This window comes from Camelina sativa, chromosome 11 (genome assembly GCF_000633955.1).
Source record: "Camelina sativa cultivar DH55 chromosome 11, Cs, whole genome shotgun sequence".
Classification (NCBI taxonomy): Eukaryota; Viridiplantae; Streptophyta; class Magnoliopsida; order Brassicales; family Brassicaceae; genus Camelina; species Camelina sativa.
In genome coordinates, this window is record NC_025695.1 from 42783261 (window position 1) to 42784792 (window position 1532).

Here is a 1532-nt window from a genome sequence, read left to right on the forward strand (position 1 = left end):
CCCAAGCGTCCTGAAAATGAGTGCCGAAGAGTAGACCGGCACCACCCTGGTCGGTGGGGTCCAGAGAGGTACGACCGAGACAAACCAGAAACATGGCCCCACCTCTCTTAACCTCCGCAGCTCTTGCTCTCAAAAACTCCGCCAAGTCCGCCTGAAACTGTCGCTTGTAAGCCGTCGTTGTCTTCTCTCCAGCGCCGTGTATGAAAACTCTCCCTCTATTGTACGCAGCTGATCTCCTATCCGTCACACTTTCCGGCACCTACCATATTTTCCATTTCTTAACATATTTATCAAAAGTGTTTTGTTTTGGATTTTTTTATTAATATTAATCAAACGAAAAAAAAATTTAAGTTCACAAAATCAAAAATAATGTTGGCATAACAAAAACTTCTGAGGTAGACTAGCTAGTCCCGAATTTTGATAGCCCTAGTCCGGTAGAAATATTAATAATAAGTCCCGTATTTTGACATTAATTTAGTGATCTATTTAACCGTTAAAGCTAGCTTAAAGCAGAAAAACCGAACACCATGACACGTGTAATAAGGTGACCTAGCAAACGTTACGTATAGAGTGTGTACCTGAGAGAGCCAATGTAAGGAGAAGGCAGAGTGGAAAAAGTCAATGGTTCTCGCCGGAAAAAGTCTCCGGTAAAATGAGCCGGGAACACCAGCGACGAAGTAGGAGCGGTTTCCATCGGCAGCAAGGCACTCCTCCATGCAAGAGTTAGAGACAAGTGGTGGAAGAAGCTGAAAAAGTGTGTTGAAGTCATTGCTCGGGAGATCGGCGAAGAAAGCTGTGAACTCCGGCGGGTCGATTCCGGCGGAATCAAACCTCTTAGAGATGTGTTTGACTATGAAATCGATTATGTGGACAGTGTTTGCGCCGGATGAGCAGCCAAGATCAACCGCCGTGAACGGTGGGGGACTGGCGGAGGTGTTTAGGTGAACATTGTCAAGTGTTTCCTCTAACAGGTGAAGCATAGACCGTGCATGCATCGCCTGCATATATTATTTTTTTCTTTTACATTTCATGATATCAAATTGTCGGTATCTATATTACTAAATATAAAAAATTACCATGCATGTAGACGCTGGCTCTTGTTTGTCTCAACATTATCCTCATTTTGTTTTAATATACAGCTTAAATTTTTTAAAATTGATTACTTAGCAAATCAATAGCATGCATGAGTCAAAGAAACCGTAATGGAGAACTAAACCGAAGTGAAACGGAAATACACCCAAGAAAATTTTGTTTTTAAGAGCAAATCTTTCTTAAAAAAATTTCGTCTCTAAACCCTTTTTCAAAAAAAGAAGAAAAAAAATATGACTATCTTCTTGAATTTTCAAATTTGTCACTCGAGATCAAAACTTCGAATAAGTAGAAGGTTTTTAGGATATAATTTTGAAGTAATTAGGAAAAAAAAAAAATGTAGAGACCTGAGCTTGAGAGTTATTGGCATAGCTGTCTTGTCCTTTGCCACCTTTCATGCTGAGAAGTCTCTCGAGCTTCATGTTACATACAGCAACATTGTC

At 40.3% G+C, this 1532-nt stretch overlaps 2 protein-coding genes across 2 annotated transcripts in view; both read right to left on the minus strand.

Moving 5' to 3' along the window:
* Positions 1-1532, minus strand: part of LOC104726072 (indole-3-acetate O-methyltransferase 1-like) — an 18211-nt gene that overhangs the window by 8656 nt on the left and 8023 nt on the right. The gene's annotated exons all lie outside the window — the stretch shown is intronic.
* On the minus strand, positions 5-1526 carry LOC109127202 (indole-3-acetate O-methyltransferase 1-like; the record flags this gene model as incomplete). The annotated part of the gene is made up of 3 exons (XM_019231710.1): positions 1437-1526; positions 579-998; positions 5-259 (listed from the first exon to the last, which is right to left on the minus strand). Coding segments are annotated over exons 1-3 (750 nt in total), but the record flags the coding sequence as incomplete, so codon positions are not given.